This window comes from Rattus norvegicus, chromosome 8 (genome assembly GCF_036323735.1).
Source record: "Rattus norvegicus strain BN/NHsdMcwi chromosome 8, GRCr8, whole genome shotgun sequence".
Lineage (NCBI taxonomy): Eukaryota > Metazoa > Chordata > Mammalia > Rodentia > Muridae > Rattus > Rattus norvegicus.
Window position 1 is genome coordinate 89,695,204 of NC_086026.1, and position 20,228 is coordinate 89,715,431.

The 20,228-nt window shown below is 41.9% G+C and overlaps 1 protein-coding gene across 8 annotated transcripts in view; it reads right to left on the bottom strand.

Moving 5' to 3' along the window:
- Filip1 (filamin A interacting protein 1) overlaps positions 1 to 20,228 on the bottom strand; it is a 195,264-nt gene that overhangs the window by 53,695 nt on the left and 121,341 nt on the right. For all 8 annotated transcript variants that reach the window (XM_017595471.3, XM_017595472.3, XM_017595467.3 and 5 more), the window contains one exon: positions 3,816 to 3,989. In XM_017595471.3, coding sequence (XP_017450960.3) covers positions 3,816 to 3,989 — 174 coding nt within the window. The remainder of the gene's footprint in view (positions 1 to 3,815; positions 3,990 to 20,228) is intronic.

The window sequence follows — 20,228 nt, forward strand, 5'->3', positions numbered from 1 at the left end:
TAATTGAATGAAATCCACAGAGATGAGAGAATTAGCTTTGGGAGTAGCAGGACTAGATATCAGATGCACTACTCGGTGATAGACTGCAGTTGCTGACATTGCTTGGAGTCTGACTAAACATGCCCCACATTTCGTGGTCTTGGGTTTGTGTCAAAGGGAAAAGGAGACAAACTAAAGGGAATTCAGCAGAGCAGCACCAGCTCAGTCCACACCTAGCTCAGAAGTGATGGGGAAGATACCCTACTGAGGATTATCCAACTTAATGACAGGAAACCCGAAAAGTTCATGCTAAACTCACAGTCTTGAAGACTCTAAAGGCTTGGTTTTGTGTCTTTCCCTGGAGGAGACTACACAGCACAGATTGCGAAAGACTGTAGGTAGCCCAGGCTGGTCTTGAACTAGTTATTGTCCTGTCTCAGCCCTCTGAAGACTGTGATTACAGGCTTGTGCTACCATATCCAGGCAGAAAAACAAATATTTGCCTAGAAGTGTAGGTGCCCTGGGATACATGGTAAGACACTGTTACATGGTAAGAAAAAGTAAAGTAAAATAACAAATACTTGAGTTTCAAAGAATAGAGAAAAGAAAAGCAAAAAGATAAAAAAGAGTTTAAAGTAGCAGTGAAAATAAGAGAGCCACTTGAAGAAAACAGAAATTGAAATTCTAAAAAAATAAAATAAAATAACTTGGCCGAACTTTCCTAAAGGTAAGAAAAATGGCAGAAGCTATTTACTGATTCACTAGGACAAATTCCCTATTAGTAAGCTTCCTAACGTGAGAGAAGGCTTAGTTCTGGGGATGAACAATACCAAGTGGGCTCAAGTCATATAGGCCTCAGAAAGGATGGAGACCAGGCCACGGGAGCTGGGGAAACAGTCAAGACTAGGCTGTGGCTCAGTGATGGAGCCTGGCATGTGTGAGGCCAGAGGTCTGATCCTCTGCGATGCAAAGGAAATAAACATCCATACAGAGTAAATCCCACTGGGTTATCAACAGGATTCACAGAGGCTGTATTGAGTCCCACTGGGTTATCAATAGGATTCACAGAGGCTGTAGTGAGTCCCACTGGGTTATCAACAGGATTCACAGAGGCTGTAGTGAGACCCACTAGGTTATCAATAGGATTCACAGAGGCTGTAGTGAGTCCCACTAGGTTATCAATAGGATTCACAGAGGCTGTAGTGAGTCCCACTAGGTTATCAATAGGATTCACAGAGGCTGTAGTGAGTCCCACTGGGTTATCAACGGGATTCACAGAGGCTGTAGTGAGTCCCACTGGGTTATCAACGGGATTTACAGAGGCTGTAGTGAGTCCAACACGATGGACTGCTTTCTGCTACCAAGTCTTTGGTGAGGAAGTAAACGGCCAATGTTAAATCCCTGGAAATCTCCACACGTGATTCCAAACTATCAAAATCCAAACTATTAAAGTGAAGTCCTAAGAAAACATGAGTTTGGTTTCCTTCTTTTTAATTTTTTCCTCTGCTCGGCATCAGCAGGAAGATCACAACTCGGTGTCCTGTGAGAGTGCAGGAAAGTTTTCTGCTCTTATTAGCATTTCAGTTTTCCTCATGCATCCCGAAACCCACCTGTTCTTTTTCTTCAACAACTTCAAGGATTTATTAGGATATGCACAATTATCTACTATTCGTTCCATATTTACTGATTTAGGGGCTGGAGAGATCGCAGAGTGTTCTTGCAGACCACCTCATTTCTGCTCCTAGCACCCATGTTCAGGAGTTCATACCTGTTTGTAACTCCAGTTCCAGGGAAGACCAGAGGATCTAACAGCTCTGTTCTGTTAGCATCTGTACACAAGGACACATCACACACACACATACACACACACACACACACACACACACACACACACACACACACACACACAAAATGAAACAAAACCAAATAAACAGCTTTAAAAGTCCTATCTCTGTCTTTGTTTTTGTTTTCATGGTGGAGAGAATTGAACCCATATGAACGGCTGAAGTAAGGGGCCAAACAGAAAAACTTTTCTTCTTTTAGTGTTCTGTATGTTCCACAAAGATACAGACAGAGTATCTACCATCTATCTACCTATCTCTATCTATCTATCTATCTATCTATCTATCTATCTATCTATCTATCTATCTATCTATCTATCCTTTATCTCTCTTGACTCTATTCTTCTTCCTCCCTCTCTCTCTCTCTGTCTCTCACTTTGCCCCTAGGGAGATTATTGAGAGGAGAAAAACAAAAATCAGGCTCAGCACCACCATTCCCAGGGCTGTACACAGCTGAGCGGTTCTTCAGGGCCCCTTTCTCCAAAGGAGGGACCCTCTGAGCAGATGCACTTCCTGATGGTAATCAGAAGCCCCTCTCTGTGTGCTGTTTTCAGAGTTCGGTGGCTTAGGGGTAGTGATTCTGGTTAATGTGTCTGCTCTGATGGCCTACCTCTTCCTTAGGGTTAGGGGAGTCACTTCAAGCCCTAACCTTCAGAGAAAAGACTTAGGAAGCCTAAACTGAGTTTGGTAATCCCAGTTTTTACTGTCATCACCATCACCATCACCACCACCACCATCATCATCATCACACTGATATTTTTACTTCTGTATATTTATTATTCCTCAAGCCCAAGCCCACATGTGGAAGACCTTGAAGGTATGAGTAATTATCCTCCTCAAATCCACACCCACAGTAATGGCTGGTAGTGCTGAGTATCTAGCATGGGTCAGACTCAATGCACAAAGCTTTATGGGCATTGTTCCGTTCAGTCCTCACAACGCCACAGTGAGGTGTCTGCTGTGATGGCTCCCCCACCTCACAGATAAGAAATCAGGTTTTAATGAATAGAAGTGGGCTCTGCAAAACCATCCACAGCTGGATCTCAAACGTGAAGTGGATCCAGCCTGTTACCTGAATCCTGCCCTACAAACAACTCCTCCCCCCGACCTCCATTTTAGGGAAAGCAGAGAGGACCAATCTACTTCAGTTAGAGAATTATGGAGCTGTCAATCTCTTTTGAAAACTATCTAAATCTGATCTGGCCACTAACCTAGGTTGAAAGATAAATTTAAAATTGTTTTTCTCATACTTTTGATTTATATTTTTTAAATTTGTGTTAGTAATTGTAAAGCTATGAATTGCTTGCCTGAATTTTGAAAAGTCACTATGGCTACATCCATTAAAGGAGCACCCTAATTTGACACTGAACTTCCACTATTGCATGGGGAATCATTAAACTGTCATGTCGTAGGTAATAACAGTAGCCAGAATTCCTAACATATTCTCGCATAAAAATGATTCACTATAGCCCTACTGATATTATTTCACCTTAAAAATTACCCTAAATATTTCATTTGGATTTTCTACTTCATCACTGGAATTCACGTAAGACCTTTTAAATGATGACACTTTAAGACACTTCTAAAGCAGTGGGAGTAAACCGTAACTATCAATAATGAATTGAACCTAAGGTTATCAATTTCATAATAATTCTGAAAACTCCTTGGGAGAACTAGTAAGCATCTCAAATTCTCAAATACGCTATTTCTTAGAGGATAATAATAATAATAATAATAATAATAATAATAATAATAATATACTTCATGAGCACATAACTTTCCTAACCATATAGAAATAAAGACTTCAAATCTGAAGCCTGTTTGAGTTTGAAATCCCTATCAGAACGTATCTAGTACAGCCTGATAATTACTTAACCACACTTACAATGGGGCATCATAACAATTTTGCACTTGGAAGAAAACATCAAAGCAGACAAAGGAAGAGGGGAACAGTGTCTCTCTAGGGAGGCTTGCGGACGGATGTCTAGCTTTTACCTCTGAGATAGGTTTCTCATAGACGTCTTCTCCTATGGACTTCTCTTGAGCAAGGATGGCATCTCGGTGCAGGACCCGAAGCACTTTCTCAGGTTCTGCAGATCCATAGTGTGCCTCCAGAACCTCGGGCTTGGTTTTCTCTGTCCTCAGCATGTGGATGACATCTTCTCGAGCCTGTGGCCAAAAGTACAGCAAGGTCAGAGGGCTGACACTCCGGACTAAGTCAGCAGGGAGCTTACTGGATACACCCCTACTGCTTTGGGTCTACTGAAGAGTTGGGGGGGATTATATTTTTTAACCAACAGTAGATTGGCAAGCAGATTCTCTGCTTCGGTTGCTAGGAAGCAGGGGAGCAGAAAAAGAATTTGTGCTAATATTAACTACATAAAAATTGCTTTCGTTAGGTGGCCCTAATATGAGAGAGAGAGGCGAGGCAGGCTAGTCCTGGAAAACCTGTTTTAGGGTACATGAGATCAGAAACAATCAAAATCCCCTAGTTTTCTACTTATGCTCTCGATGCAGTATTCAAATGTATTTTAAAGGGAAACCCCACTCCCTCTATTCTATAACCATGTTCACTGTAGTTATAACTCCATTAATGCAATTAATGACTAGCCGTTCTTACTGATTTCATGCCTTCCTAAGTCATTTGCTTTGCCGGGAAACACATGGTTAGAACTCACACTGGGCTGGGCTGGGCTTTTGAACTAAATACTTCACATCAAATCCTATCTTTTTAACACCTAGACTGTCACCAGACAAGGCAGGTTGGTAGTCTTTTGGTGGTTTTGCTCAACATCTTATAGATGTTCTCAAGAAAACCACAGCTCTAGGTCTATGTGGCATTGTCTTGGGTCCCTGTCAGACAATGCTCGAACCTCTGGGGGCCTTTTCTATTGACACACTGTGATGCAGCTGACATTTGCTGTGTATATGTGTTCCTTCCTAAGCTTGGGGCTGCTTTACCATCAATCAGGGTAATAGGTGAACTTTATTACAACTGGTTGGACACAAATTTCAACCCATAACAGTAAAACAGTTTTCTCCTGCACCACTGTTAGCCGTGAGTTTAAAACTACAAACCTGGTCACTGAAGCATGGAGAACTAACTAGTGAAATGTAAGCACCGAATCCACAATCTGACCATTTCTTAAGGCTTCTCACTTTATTGCATTTTTTTCAGTCTCCAAGTTATTCTTGTCCAGATGGATAAGGATGAATCCACTAGTGGGCTAGCAGTGAATTAGAGTTTGCATATTACCAGGGTCACGGTTGCAAATACTCATTTCAAGATAAAATGTAAAATATTAATTTCTGAAGAACCTACTAATTAGAAATATTAGTGAGAATGTTAAAGTTGGAAAACAGGCTAATGAAAAAGCAGTTCATCACCATGGGGAATTGGGGAGACCCACACAAAGCTCAGCGCCAAGTCATGCTAGCCAGGGACCATATCTGAACATGAGACAGTCGCCTGGGGCTAGCAAGACAGCAAGCATGAGGACCCGCCTGTGACTTTTCAGAAGCCGTGAGAAACGGACACTGTGGCAAGTATCTGTAGTCCCACTGATGGAGAAGCAAACGGTAGTTTTTCTTAATGGAGATGTCCAGTGAACCAACCTCCATTATCACCGTTTGCCTTCTGCCTTCACACATGATTCCAAATTTGCCTTCCTTGTCCACAAGCCCCTACAGTCACAGTTTCTTCTTTCAAGATGACACTTTCATCTTTAGTCAATGCAAAAAACGTTGAGCCCAGATATGAGAGTGGCTAAAGGAAAATATCATCATCCTGTTGCTATTTTAACTGGCTCATGGAGGACAGGTGGCTAAACTGACTTGTTGGGCACTGACTGTGACCCAACTTCTGGTAATAATATATATATGCTTACGTGAATGAAATGAGTATAGGATCAAAATCTGTCAATGTACAGGAGGCGCCCTGTGCTACAGTGCTGCCATAGATACAGATTTACACTTTGTCCAAGGTTACTTGGCAGATAAGATAAACAGGCTAAAACACAGCCCAGCCGTGGCTCACTAGATAAAGGGCACCTCAACTAATGGCTGCATCTCCTAGACAAAACAGGCATTTTCTTCCCCCTCCCTCTCCTCTCTGCCTCCCCCTCCTAGTATGTGTGCATATGTGTACACATATGTGTGTGATCATGTGTGAGAGTGTGTTTGTGGAGACCAGGAGCTGATAACGTGTCTTCCTTAATCGTTCTCTGCCTTACATGTTCAGAGACAGGTTTCTCATTAAATTCCACCACACCAGTTTTAAAGTAAAACAGGAAAAGAAAGAAAACCACACTGTGCTTCTTCTCATAATAGACACACAAAGGCAAATAGAATAGAATTAGAATTTCTAAACTAGAATAAAATACTACCATAAAGGGAAGTTTTTTCCTAAACTAGAAAGTTCTGTGTTCTCTACCTAGAAGCTTGAGCAAGCTGCCTTCGTTCTTGCTATGCATGACTCTATGCACAGTGTTCCTGGGATCTAAACCCAACATAAAGCCAGCGTTGCGAAGATTGTGCTACACCCACTGGTCAGCATTGTCAGTCCTTTTGGATTATTCAAACACGGCCATACCCCTGAGGACAGAACAGTCACTGAACAGGCGGTCGGGGAGGTGCATCAGGAGCACAGGTTCCTGTCATGCTTGTTTTGCTACCGCCACATTCCTATGTGACAGGAACCATGAGGGAGCTATCCACACACTACGTCCGCAAACCACATTCTGAAGAGGACATCCCTCACCATGGATAAAATTGTTCAGAAAGTTGGCTTTCAAACATAAACTGAAGTAACACTTTTCACAGCACGGATTTCATGATTAATTCACGATAGTATATGAGACCTAGGTCTAAAGGAAATTAAATAAATTCTAAAGCAGTAAGACAAACAAGAGCTTAAAACATGCCATATAATCTGAAGTGTGGTCAGAGGGATGAGCCCAGCTTTTAAAAGTCTCGGACTTGTTTTCTGGAAATAAAAACTCTGGTCCTGGGCGATCTATGAATGTTGCTCTAGGTTAACGTCACTATCTATGGAATAAAGCCATAACAATTTCATGAGAATGTTGCCAGGATGGAATTATATAGACGTTCATGGAGTGACTAATGTTGAACTTGGCCCAGAGTAGGTCCTAAGTCAATGGAGAGGTTTGCTACAATGTTTGATAGATGCCCTCTTCTTGAGGAAAAATGTTTTAATATGAAGCTTCAACTGGAGTATATTTGTTGTACATAGTGATGGGCATCATGGACGATTTTTGAACAATAGTGTCATGTACTTTGACCTACTCACTGGTCGATCCCGTCTCCTTTCTTCCCTTTCTTGTTAGTCTCATGCCCCTGTCTCACACCCACTTTCATGTCTATGGTTTATGTATCGGTACAAAATCTAGGATTTGCAGGTGAGAAAATGTGTGATATTTATTTACCCGAATTTAGCTTAACATGATGGTCCCCACTGGCACCCTTTTTCCCTTTCACTGCCTATTTTTCAACTTTATAACGGAGTAAAGCTCTATTGTGTGTATACCGTTCTTCTTCCTGCATCTGTTGACAACAACGTAGCCTGATTCATAACTTGGCTATTATGAATAGCGCTGCAGTAAACTTAAAAGTGCAAGCATGGCGGCTGGAGGGATGGCTCAGTGATTAAGAACAAGTGCTGCTTTGGCCCAGGACATGGCTCCCAGCACCCAAGGCTGGCAGCTCAGAACTGCATGTAACTTCAGTTCCACAGGATCCGACTTCTTATGGCCTCTGCAGGCCTCTGCATTCACATGGTGCACACATAAACGTATGCAGGTAAACACATATAAACGTAAATAGAAATAAAAATTTAATATAAACGGGTAAGTATCCCTGTGCTGTGTTGACTTACAGTCCTTTGAGAATAGACCCGAGTGGTATATCAGGGTCATAGGCCATATAAATTTTTAGTTTATTAAGGAACTTCTAAGGTGATTACTATAAATGGTGCATTAGCTCTCCCTCCTGGAGTCTTTGCCAGTGTTGTCTTCTTTGCGATAGCCATCCTGACAGGTGTGAAATGGAATCTCAATATTGTTTTAATTTGAATTTCCCTGATGAATGACACTGAACATCTTTTTACATTTTTATTTATCCTCTGAGAATTGCCCACTCATGCCATTAACCCATTTACTGAGTAGTTTGTTAGTTTGCTGTTCAGTTTTTTTTTTAATTTTAAATAAATTCTGGATACTAACCCTCCTTCAGATGTGTGGCTAACAAAAATTTTTATCTTCTTCTGTAGGCTCCCTATTCGCTTCCTTTCTTTAGCTGGCGGGGACCTTTGGACTTCATGCAATCTCACCAGCCAATTCTCGATATTATATCCCCAAGCTACCAGAATCCTTTTCAAATAGTCTTCGCCTATCCCTATACCTCTTTCTGGAAGCGCTTTAGTTTCAGGGTTTGGAGTCATATATTAAGGCCTTTGATCTAAGTCGATTGATCTTTATATACAGGATGGGCAATTTGAAACTAGTGTCACTCCTTTACATGTGGATGTCCAGTTTCCCCACATGACTTGTTAGGGAAGCTGTCTTTTCTCCAATGTGTGTCTTTGGCGTCTTTGTCAGATACCAGGTTGCTATAGCTACATGGATTTATGTATGTGTCTTCTGTCCCACTGATCTGTGTGTCTGTATTGGTGCCAGTACTGGGCTGGTTTTGTTACTATGGCTCTATAACATATATTGAAGTTGAGAATTGTGATGCTTCCAGCGCTGTTTTTGTTGTGCTGTGTTATTGTTGTTGTTGTTGTTGTTGTTGTTGTTGTTGTTCAAGAATCCTTTGGCTGTTTGGGCTTCTTGAACTTCCATATGAGAAAAGGAAATACCTATTTCTTTTACTTAAAAAAGTCATAATATGATGCCATGTGTTACACACTTCATCTTCATTTAATTATCCTGGATACTGGGGTTGGGGATTTAGCTCAATGGTAGAGCGCTTGCCTAGCAAACGCAAGGCCCTGGGTTCGATCCCCAGCTCCGAAAAAGAGAAAAAGAAAAAAAAATTATCCTGGATACTAATTACCAAGTAAAGGAGTGACGGTGTATTCTATATCCAGAACTTGCCATCATGAACTTGCTTAGGGTCCCTGCAATTGGTGTAGAGCTAACCCTGGAAAGATCAGCAATGTTGTTTCTATATTACTAGTTAAGAAAAATTTTTTATCACAGCTGTTGTATTTCCTCGTTACTTGGTTGTGGTTTGTGTGTGCATGCAAACTGCTGTAGCATGCATATGGAGGTCAGAGGACAATTTGTAGGAGTTGGTTCTCTCCTTCTGCCATGAATTCAATTCCAAGGTTCAAAGTCAGGCCATCAGGCTCTGCTCCGAGTGCCTTCATGGACTGTGCTATCTCATCTGACCTTGTGATAGCTTTTTTTCACCCTTTGAGACAGGGACTCTCTATGTAGCCCTGATTGGCCTGAAATTCATTGTGTAGACCAGGCTGGTCTCAAACTCACAGACATCCACCTGTCTCTGCCTCCATGAGATTAAAGTTGTGTAATACCACATACTCAGCCTGTGTAATATCTTTTGAATCAGCAGATTAGTGATGGCTATGCAAGCTCAATAAATTTGTTCACGACTTCAAATACATGATTCAATGTATAGAAAAAGACCCTGCACCTACTCTACAGCTCCACTTTTAAGGATGTGTTAATTTTTGTAAAAAGGGATAAAATGTCAGAAAACCTCTGCCCTTGAACATTATTTTCACAGAGAAGTTGAACCAGAAACAAGTGGCTAAGATCTTAGGACTCCATGGAGCTTCTCAATAGACCTTAAGAATATAAATGAATCAGAGAGAAGAATGCTTTGAAGGCGGCAATCAAAATGAGCTTCCTTCTTCTATATGAGAAGAGAAAGAAGATTAGAGAAGAAAGAGACAGCATGATATTCAATTACTTACAAATAAATATGAGGTTCAGGCACAGAAAGAAACACAGGAGTCTCATGTCTCTGCCACTGAACCTACCTCCTCTCTGTGCCCATGGCAACATTAGAGAACAAGGAGTGTAGTCTCAGTTGGTTGCAGAGGGAGCTGATTCAAAACATGTGGGGGCAGCAAAGAGCCACCCCACACTGCCCTGGGCCACAGGTAAGTAAGTATGTGAGTCATGAAGTCAAGGGAGGCATTTGGGACAACCAGAGTCAGAGACACAGCAACATGAAACAGGTTCAAAATCAGAGCAGAGTCAGTCATTCATTAAATACGTTAGGAACATTCCCACTGTGCAATGTATTGTATTGAGCATTACAGGAAGAATTATATCCTGTCAGACTGAAGGGATACTGACAATGGAAAATAACTTATATTATGGTACTGTTGTAGAATAAGCATGTGCTGGAGAAAACACAGGGAGTAATGTCTTTTTTTCTTTCTTTCTCTCTCTCTCCCTCTCTCTCTCTCTCTCCTTTCTTTTCTTTCTTTCTTTCTCACAACAGGGTTTCGCTGTGTGGCCTTGGCTGTCCTGGAACTTGCTCAGTAGGTCAGGCTATTGTCAAACTCATAGAGCAGCGCCTCCTCTGCCTCCCAGGTGTTGGGATTAAAGGCGTGCACCACCACTGCCGCCGCCGCCGCTGCCACCTCCACCACCACCGCCACCTCCACCACCACCACCATCACCACCACCACCAATACCACACCTCTACCACCATCACCACCACCACCATCATCACCACCTGGCTGGGAGCCATGTTTATCTAAAATGTCTGACATTGTCCTAATAGAGGAGGTTCCTAGGAGCATGGGATCCGAAATGTCAGAATGAATAAATCGGAGATGGGTTTAGTTAGGTTAGAGGCTCCAGGCTCAAGCCTGTAAAAACAAAGATGGTTCAGTGGTTCAGAGCACCGGTTCTTGCAGAGGGCCTGGGGTTCAATTTCCAGCACCCACATGTTGGCTAACAACAGTCAGTAACTCCAGTTATAGGTAATCCAATGTCATCTTCTCAGAGGGCACCAGGCACATATGTTAACGCAGACAAAACACTTACAGTCATTAAAAGAATTTTTTTTAATCTTTAAGAGAAAGAAAAAGATGATGAAAAGGCCAAACAGATGTTGTAGCACGATAGTAATGATGTCCTCACATAAAGCCCTCTGGCCCCACACCAAGTCATGGAGGAACGAAAAACTTTGGACTTTTTAATCCGTGGGACAGTGACATTGTCAGATATGTATGTTATAAAGACTCAGTGGGCAAGCCTAGTGACCTGAGTTTGATCTTCAGAACTCATATAGAGTGGAAGATCAACTAGACAAAGTTGTTCTCTGACCTCATTCCCTCCCTCCCCCTCTGCTCCTCTCCCCTCCCCAGCCATATGGGAGCTTCTCTCTCTCTCTCTCTCTCTCTCTCTCTCTCTCTCTCTCTCTCTCAAACTTTCACCTATAATAAAACGTCTTTTCTGCAACTCATTCTTCCACTGTCTGCAAAAGTCATTCTTTGAGTTCACCAGACAAAATACTCGGAAGCCACTGGCCCACCTGGTTTGATGACTTCTGATTATCTGACCCCAGGTCTGTGAGTCATGCTCACCCGAGGCAAGAAGGCCTCCTTCATACAGCTGCTTTTCCCTTATGACTATGTTTTAGAACATCTCTGCAACACAGATATATCCAGACATCGCTAATCCATGAGACACACACAACTACTCAGCACCAGAGAGAGACTGCTGTGTGTTCGGTCCAAAGTGCTCTCCCCTCTCAGGCTACTCTATAATCCTCGGGATGTGTTCACCTGTGCTCCCTGTCTCACTCTCTGCCCTGCTCTCTTGTACTGTCCTGAGCTGAGCTCTTGGGTTCTCACCAAGCTCTTAATCCCTTGCTGTCTCTCCCACTCCCTTGCTTCCTTGTAGCCTGGGGCCATTTCTAGTTTCATTCCCTTTTCCTGCTCTGGTCTCTCCCAGATGCCTCTGTATCTTCTCTCTCTCTCTCTCTCTCTCTCTCTCTCTCTCTCTCTCTCTCTCTCTCAAAACTGTCTCCCTAATGAACTGGCCATGTTGATCCTCTCATCTACACTGTGATGTTAGCTCAAGATCTTCAGTGGTTCCCTCATTTCCAGGGATTCACCAGCCTCTAAGACTTCTCCATGATCTGGTGGAGTTGTAAGTCCAACTGACTTTTCATCACCAAAGAATTGTGGTCCCCCTCAGAGCAAGAGGGTCCCTAGAAACTGAGATGTGTTTACTGCTTCTTGACAAGTCAGGCTCAGCAACTATGCGAGTTTGCTTGCAAGCAAGCCTTAGTTACTAAGGGAACAGCATCCTAGAAAGCTGGACTGTGGGAAGCCAAACCAGACCCAGGCAAATGGGTACAAGTCATCCACACTGTGGAAGACGCCAGTGAGGAAACTGGGTATTCCAGAACATTCCATATGCCACAGAGCAGTGTAACTGACTTGACAGTGCTCAGAAGCTGGACTTAAAAACAGCTTCCTTTAAAGGCATACTGCTGGGGTTGGGGATTTAGCTCAGTGGTAGATCGCTTGCCTAGCAAGCGCAAGGCCCTGGGTTCAGTCCCCAGCTCTGAAAAAAAGAAAAAGAAAAAAAAAATAAAGGCACACTGCTGTTAGGGATTGTTATGCCTGGTATCAGTTGTGACCGTGTTTAAATTTGCTGGATTATGAAGTCTTTGAAACGAGCAAAGCTATAATGAGCAGAAGGAAGGAAAACAGTTTAGCCCTGCCCTCTTTCTGCACTTTTGAAATGGTGACACTGCCACCTTGGGAGCACAATGGGGATGATATGAGGTCATGTCATCTTGGGAGCACAGTGGGAATGACAATGACCCTCTGCCCCTCACATAAACAGTGCAGCAGTCTCCTGTGTCAGTCTGCTCAGGGGAAGACTTCAGGTGACACTTTATAACTTTTTTCACAATGTTGATATAATTTATTTGACCCATAGAAAGTGTACATACTTATGAGGAACCGTGTCATGCTTCAATACATACTAATGTGTAAGTTCAAAACAGGGTGAATATTTACCATTTCTTTGTGGTAAAAACATCCAAAATCCACTCAGGCACCTTATCCCTACACATGATCAACAGAACAGCAGGCCTGTTTAGTATTCCTGCCTCACTATGATTTAGAAAGCGTTGAAAGCTTTTCACCTCCCAGAATAGTGATGGCATTTTTATGTTTACCTGAGTGTTGATGATGAAATACAGACTTCAAAAAACCACCGAGCTAAGGTAGGCAGCTCACTGCAGACTGTTGGGATGCCACTCTCTGGGCCCTGTCTTGGTGTCCCTTCACTTGGCTGAGAGGAAAATATGCATCGGGGAATTTAGGAGCCAACCCCTAGATGAGGATCTAGCATCATCTGGTTTTAAAGAGGACATTCCTGCCAGGAGCTGCTGACTTTTAACAACGGATATATTTGAGAAAAAAATAAATCTATCTTTACTTACGGAAGACCCAGAATGATGCTATTCCCAAACTCTACCACTCCTTTGTATGACTTAGTTAACCGCTTAAATATAGCTCCACCATAGCAGTGGGAAGGTCGGGGCGTGGCCATGCTGTGAACACTTCCCGTTCTTGGAACTCGGGTGTTCTGTATCTATTTACATAAGGTAATTTATTAGTTTGTCTATTTCCTTCTGGGGGCAGTGAGCCACTGTGAGGACAGAGGCTATGTCTACTACCCCTCCCTCACAGAGTGCCTACCACATGATAGGCACTCAGTAAATATTTGTCGAAATCAAGAAGAGTAAATTTAAGTTAGGTGACATGAGGAGGTCTGCAGAGCTAGTCCGGAATCCCTAAGGACAACCTTGACTACTTACCCTTGTTCAAAAGATCTAAACAGTTACATTTTGTCAATTTCCTTAGTCTTTCCTCTGACAGCTTTGTCTATATTTCAGGAGTCATTTTGTTCCTTATAGTTTATTCCAAAAGAAAATATGTAAACGGAATAAGAAAACACAGTGCATTCCACCAGAATGTTGCAATAGAAAATGTGTTATCTTTAAATCTCGTACAAATTACATTAGATGTTTATCCATCTTGGGCAAATACTAATGTTATAAGTGGATTAGAAGCAAAAAAGATGTAATTTATGTTATTAGCTATTGTTATAGAAATTAAACCCAGTTTTTCCTGAATTTAAAAAGGCAAAACTAATGTGATTAGTAATAAAACACGCCAGAGGAACATTCAGACATGGTTCGCTTGAAAGGCCATTGGAGCTTAAAGTATTACCCTTTGGATTCTCTGAAATAATTTCCCTCTACAACTGCATGGTCCACAGCAACCTAAAGCTCTCTGTAGAGCTTACTCACCAAAGAGTAGCATTCAAACAACAAACCAAGAGGAATCCTTCCTTAGAGTATTAAGAAGAGATGTGACTTATCACATTAAAATTTGCCTTTATGTTCGAGTTAATAGTTTGACATTTCAAAAATAAGATACTCAAAATTGGAGTGATTTTTTTGCAGAAATGGAAAAAATCCATGTTAATATTCATATGGAATCTTAAGAGATCTGTAACAACTTAGGCAGCTTCGCAGATGAATGAAGTTAGAAGTCACGTGCTTTCTGGTTTCAAAAATGCTTACAAGACGACACTAATCAGCAGAGTGTGGCACTGCCGTAAAGACAAAGGTGTAAAGCACGGGATGGAAAAACCCATAAACAGAGCCAGTCACGAGAGTTCCCACAAAGACGCCAAGACTGTTCAATGGGGGAGGGGAGAGTGTTGGCAACAGTGTTAGGAAACCTAGATATCCACACATTTAGTAAAATGTAACGCTTACCTTTGAGTAATTACTAAACTTAGCTCAAAATCAGTCAAAATATAAAATTGACACAAAACACAAGAAAATGATGTTATGATCATGAAGTTGGCAGTTGTTTCTTAAATACATCAATAGACAAGCCATGAAAGAAAAAAAAACATATAGATTAGCAGGACTATGCCAAACTTAGAACCTTCCAAGCATCGAAGAATAGCATATTACAGAATGTGAGGAAGTGCTGGTGGCTGATGGAGTTAATATGCAGAATATTAAAAACTTCTATAAACCCCAAAACTGTTCATGAGCACAAGGATGATACAGATATTTCTTCAGAGAAGAATAAAACCACAAGCAGTTAAAGGCACATGAAGAGATGCCCAATACCACTAGCCATTAGAGAAATGCTAATCAAAGCCACAAATAAATGATAGATATTTACATCATATATTAAATCAACAGAGAAATAGTAAGTGGTATAAGGTTGCAAAACATCAGAAGTCTTAAGGTACCCAGGGGCAAGAAAAATGAAGCAGCCAGGAGCAGAAGACTACAGAAATCCCTCAAAAACCGGAAAATGAAACGCTTTGCTAGATGAGGCAGCAACTTCACAACTGGGTATGGACCCAAAGGAATAGAGAGCTGTGGCTTTAATAGATATTGTGCGCGTCCTTCCTAGCAGTGCTTGGGGTCAAACTGGGAGCGCCTCAAGTGTCTGTCCCCAGGTGATACACTAAATTCAGTAGACCCATCCAATGCAATGCCACTCAGCTTTCAAAGGAGGGAAATTCGGACACACAGTACAATATCAACCAAAGCTGTTATGCTAAGGGTTGTAAGTCAGTTATGAAAGGGCAAATGCTATGCGATTCACTTATATGAGGGACTCAGAGCCTCCCCATTCATAGAGACAAAGCAGAGAGTGATTTCCCGAGACAGAGGAGCTAAGAGGAAAGTTTCTAGTTTCCAATAAAAACATTTTCTTGAGCTCTTCGTTGGTGACAGTTGCCTGGCAAGGTCAACATGTTAGCTACTGAATTATACAGTTGGAAATAGTCACAATAGTCCGGGTATGGTGACACATACCTTTAACCCAAGTATTCAGAAGTCAAAGGTAGGCAGGTCTCTGTGAGTTTGAGGGTAACTTGGTCTGCAAGAGTTCCAGTCCAACTAGGACTACATAGAAAGACCTTTTCTTTAAAAAATGAAAGAAAAAAAAAAGAAAAAGAAAGAAGGAAAGGAAGGAAGGAAAGAAAGAAGGAAAAGGTTCCAACTTGACTTTTATAGGATTGTCTATTTCACCGGGTTTTGAAATTTCAAGAGCTAGAGAGATGGCTCAGTGGTTAAGAGCACTGAACGTTCTTCCAGAGGTCCTGAGTTCAATTCTCAGCAACCACATGGTGGTTCACAACCATCTGTAATGGGATCTGGTGCCCTCTTCTGGTGTGTCTGAAGACAGCAACAGTGTTCTCATATACATTAAATAAATAAATAAATAAATAAATAAATAAATAAATAAATAAATAATTAGTGCCTCTGTCATATTTTTAAAATTCAAATAAGGAAAATAAAATCATTCTCAATCCACTTCCTATTTTTAAGAAAAACTAAACTTCTATGCACTATGTTTTAAAAGCATAGTCGACTTTCCTTATGGTTAGGCATACAAAGAGCAACATCACCCATGGATTTAAATGCATGTAAAAAACAGGTAGTTTTCTTCTCTTTTCTTTTGCACACATTGGGAGATTAATAGTAAGGCAGCTGCTAGGTCCTGGTTTAAAATTTAGATAAGGACACAGGTTCCCTTATGCAGTGCTCTGATAAATCCTGAAATCCCAAAAGACTTTGGGGCCTGCTTTTAAGCTACCCACCTCTTTGTGTGGTCGCTAGGTGTCTCTCTGTGACTCAAGTGAGAAGCTGAATTCTCTGCAACAAGGAAGAAGCACGCACAGGTATTTTATAGCTGTATCTCTCTAGGACCCTCAGTAAATGCTAATGCTGTCAACATAAACCAGCTAGACAGGACTCTGAGCACATGAAGTATCCCTAGCACATGGCGCATCTCTGCCTTGGTTCTGCAAATCAGGTGGAAGCTTCCTCTCTTTCTCACATTTCCCCAGGGTTACCTCCAGTCCAGTTGGTATAGCAGGCATAAGTTTATCCCTGGTGAAATGCACTAATGCAGTTTCCTAAAAACTGACTGGCAAGCTAGTCTTGCCACAGAGTTGTCTGACAAACCAAAGCTTTTCATGGGAAAGGACTTATCCTGGGGATGGGGGTGGGGGAGGAACCATTTTGGTTGTAGAACAATGGAGCAGGTCAGAGGGGAAGGGTGAATCTGAGTGCAGTCCAGGGCCTCCTGTCTAGCCCAGCGTACCCCCTCCTTCCTATTCTCTCCTGAGCTCCATTGTAAGGGATGGGCAACAAAAGACCTAAATAAAAACTGAAAGAATTGGTGAATTAGAATTCACGGCATTGCAGCTTCTGCAAGAGGTGGGGGTAGGGAAGAGAAACTTGCTATCCCAAGTGGAGCTCAGGTCAGGCTTCAGGGGAGCACCCTGCAAATAGAAACTGGCTGACGCCCACAGAGGAGCAACATGGGCTGTACTTCAGCAAGCATCAACCCAGGCAAGCACAGGATTATGTGGGTCAAGGGCAGGGAAAAAGGCGAATGCCAATGGTAACCTAGAGGAGGGTGGGGAAGTTTACATCTGCCATTCTCTGGAGCCCTTTAAGATTCCCTAGAGAAGTCAGAAAGGAATTAGGATGCCTGTTAAGCAGACCCCTGGCAGAGGCAGGAGAGGGAAAAGCCTTCCATTTTATTTTTTATATTGATGTGAATTAGAGCTGAGAAATACAGACGTTGAGTTTTCAAAAGAGAAAGTATTAACATAAAAAAACATGGTAAAACTAGACTTCTGGATATAATTTGTTCTTGAAATTTATTTGAATCACACAGCATTGAGTTCCCCGGGAGGTGACTGGGTATTCTATTCACTCCAACTGCCACCTAAGCAAATTGTATATCTGTACCATACAAGTGACCAACTGGCAAAACTATACTTTGATTTCTTTAAAAACAAAACACAAAACAATCAAAAAGCCTCAGTCATCCTGAACCTGCAGAGAATGTTACACTGGATATTTCTTAGAAAAATAAATGGGGAAGGAAGGGAAGGGAAGAGTAGGGGAGGGAAGGCAAGGAAGCAAAGGGGAGGGGGAGGGAAAAGGAGGGGAGGGGAGAGAAAGAAGGGAAGGGGAAGGGAGGGGTGGGAGGGAAGGAGAGGAGAGAAGAGAAGAGGAAAGGAGAGGGGAGGGGAGGGAAAATTATCAAGACTTAGCCCTTGAACAGATGGAATGTGGTAGAAAAAGGAGCACACACCTGGGAATCTATGCTAGAAACATGGACAACCACGTGTGACTTTGAGTGGCTGATTCTACCTGTGAACTCAATCTCTTCTTCAGGGGCCATACCTTTAGAATACACATGCATACCCCCCAAGATATGTCATTTAACCAAGAGAGATGGAGTTTGTTGGAAAAACATGATGCTATTTCTAACCACCACCACCACAACAAAAAAAAACTAGAAAACCTCTACTCTTCAGAAGCTTTTGAATAAAATATAGAGCTTTTCTGCAGTGGACAGCGATTCATAACTGTCAAAGCACCACAAGTACATAATGCTGGGCATTCGGTTGTATACGGTCATCTATATTGTGCGTGCGTATACACACACACATACACGCACAATACACACACATACCACACACACACATACACACACATACACACACACATACATATACACATACACACACACATACACACACATACACACACACATACACACACACCACGCACAAACACACACACACATATACACACACATACACACACCACACACACACATACACATACACACATACACACACATATACACACACACATACACACACATAGACACACACATACACATACACACACATAAACAAACACATACACACATACACACACACCATGCACAAACACACACACACATACACATACACACATACACACATACACACATATACACACACATACACACACATAGACACACACATACACACACATAGACACACACATACACACACATACACATACACACACATACACACACACATACACACACCACACACACACATACACATACACACATACACATGCACACACATATACACACACATACACACACCACACACACATACACATACACACATATACACACACACATACACACACATAGACACACACATACACACACACACACACACATACACATACACATACACACACACAGAGGAACACCTCAGAAGAGGTGAAACAGAAGTGTTCGGGGATGAACAGAAAGCTGGGAAATGCTATCTTCTGGACATGTCATGGACATTGAACTCAGTCATCTGTACCAGACCTGAGCAATCTCAAGCCAATTCGATCAGTTCACGTTCTAACAGGCAACACTAACTGGACTCAATGGGTTAAAAAACAACAAACAAACATGAAAGGGGTATGAAGATAGGCGTGGGAATCCACCAGGGTTCTGGAGACTCAGGAGAGGAAAGTGTGGTGGGTAGACATTGTATACACGTACAAAATTGTCAAGGGATAAACAGAAGATATTATGAAAAGAATTTGAACTTCCAGAGATTCAAATGGTATAGCTGATATTCCAACTTATACATTGCGACTAAGGAAAAATGCCACATTTGAAATATTTCCTCTGAAACTAACAGACCATAAAAGGAAAGGAATGCAGAACAGACCAGGAGTACCACTCACAGGCCACCTGGCAGGAAGAGATAAGCCCCCAGCCCCCGACATCCAGGACGCCCCAAACCTGCCAATGTGTGTAGCTATACCTTATTACCTCATCATGTGAAATAGCCAATCATATGTGAACATGTCTATGTGCCTCGTTTGAATCCACCAATCCCTGTAACTATGCATCTGCTTCTGTACGCCCGCTTCTGCTTCCCCAATCCCTATAAAAGCCCCATGCTGGAGCTGCTGGGCGCGCAAGTCCTCCGAAGAGACTGTGTGCCCGCAGGTACCTGTGTTTTCCAATAAACCCTCTTGCTGATTGCAAAAAAAAAAAAAAAAAAAAAAAAAAAAAGAAATATTTCCTCTGGTTTCCAGACTTACAGATGATTTATATTTTTCTGTGTAAGTTTTTAATCAGTACTGTCTTCCCAAGGAGACTCTCTTGGCTATTTTATCCCTTAGGCCCATTATGAAGTTTAATTGTACAGACACACCACATCCATGTTTGTGTACTAGGGTATTTCAAGGGTCATGAGTCATCGAAGATGTCTTCACGTCTTCTTAAGCACCAGTTTTCATCCTCTGAGGAACAACAGTGATCTCACTGAGAATGCACCTTCTAAATAGTATAAATGTAACTGGTCTTGCTTAGCCAATTATATAAAACATTTTAGAGTTTTGGAACAGTTAGTTTCAGATCAAAAGAATATTTATGTCTCTGATAGTCAGATGTGGGACACCTGAGGTTTTGAAGCTGATTTTCTGTTAATAGACTTTAAATTGGTGATGTAAGTGAAAAGAAAAGTTTCAGCC